The sequence below is a fragment of the Octopus bimaculoides genome, chromosome 18 (assembly GCF_001194135.2).
Source record: "Octopus bimaculoides isolate UCB-OBI-ISO-001 chromosome 18, ASM119413v2, whole genome shotgun sequence".
Taxonomy (NCBI): Eukaryota; Metazoa; Mollusca; class Cephalopoda; order Octopoda; family Octopodidae; genus Octopus; species Octopus bimaculoides.
The window spans coordinates 3589955-3590747 of NC_068998.1; the positions used below are offsets into that span (position 1 = coordinate 3589955).

The following is a 793-nucleotide window of genomic DNA, read 5'->3' on the forward strand; positions in this document are numbered from 1 at the left end:
ATATATATATAATGTATGTATGTGTGTGGCGTTATTCATACATATATGTATTTATGCACGTGACCTTCCAGACATACCTTATGAATTGTGCTAACGGTGTTTTTAATCTTCCAATAAACAAAAGAATAAATATGTCCGGGGAATTTTAGAATGATTGGAGTAAATTTTCAAGATTTTTACTTCTACAGAAAACACGAAATTATAATTACACTTTTGATATTCCGTAGCTTTTCAGTTTTGTTTTTTTCAAGCAGTACTGCTGCAAAGATGTATCTTATTGAAACGACCAAGAGATGGCGCTATCTAGGTGTTGTGATTGAGGGATGAAATGATAATAAAATTATTAAGTAACATCATTACTATGACAGAAGATGTGACCGACTAAAGGAGTATTTCATAAGATAAGGGGGACTTTCAACGACCGCAGCAGTAGTAACAACAGGAAGCAACAACAATCAGCACCTTACCACCACCACCACTACCACCAGCAACAACAACAACTACAATTATAAGTACTTTAAACCGGTTCTGTTAATATTCGAGTGTCATAAATGGCTCTCGTCTTAGGATTACGATATGTCACAAAGGTAAGAAGTTCACCGAATAGAAAGAAGATCACCATAAATACCCAGCAACAAGAATATTTCATGAGTGAATGAACGAATGTGTGTGTGTGTATTTAAGTATGTGTGCATGTGTATCAAATATGTGTAATCTATTTCATCTGTACATGTAAACGCGTGCAGGTAATATAATATAATATATATATATATATATATATATACATAATACG

At 33.2% G+C, this 793-nt stretch overlaps 1 protein-coding gene across 3 annotated transcripts in view; it reads left to right on the top strand.

Moving 5' to 3' along the window:
- LOC106880595 (malonyl-CoA decarboxylase, mitochondrial) overlaps positions 1 to 793 on the top strand; it is a 29920-nt gene that overhangs the window by 8769 nt on the left and 20358 nt on the right. The window contains exon 1 of one of the 3 annotated variants that reach the window (XM_052974246.1): positions 266 to 587. The exons of the other annotated variants lie outside the window; for them this stretch is intronic. Coding sequence (XP_052830206.1) covers positions 552 to 587 — 36 coding nt within the window. The 5' untranslated portion in view covers positions 266 to 551. Of the gene's footprint in view, positions 1 to 265; positions 588 to 793 lie in introns of those variants that run through there. 3 annotated transcript variants of the gene reach the window in all.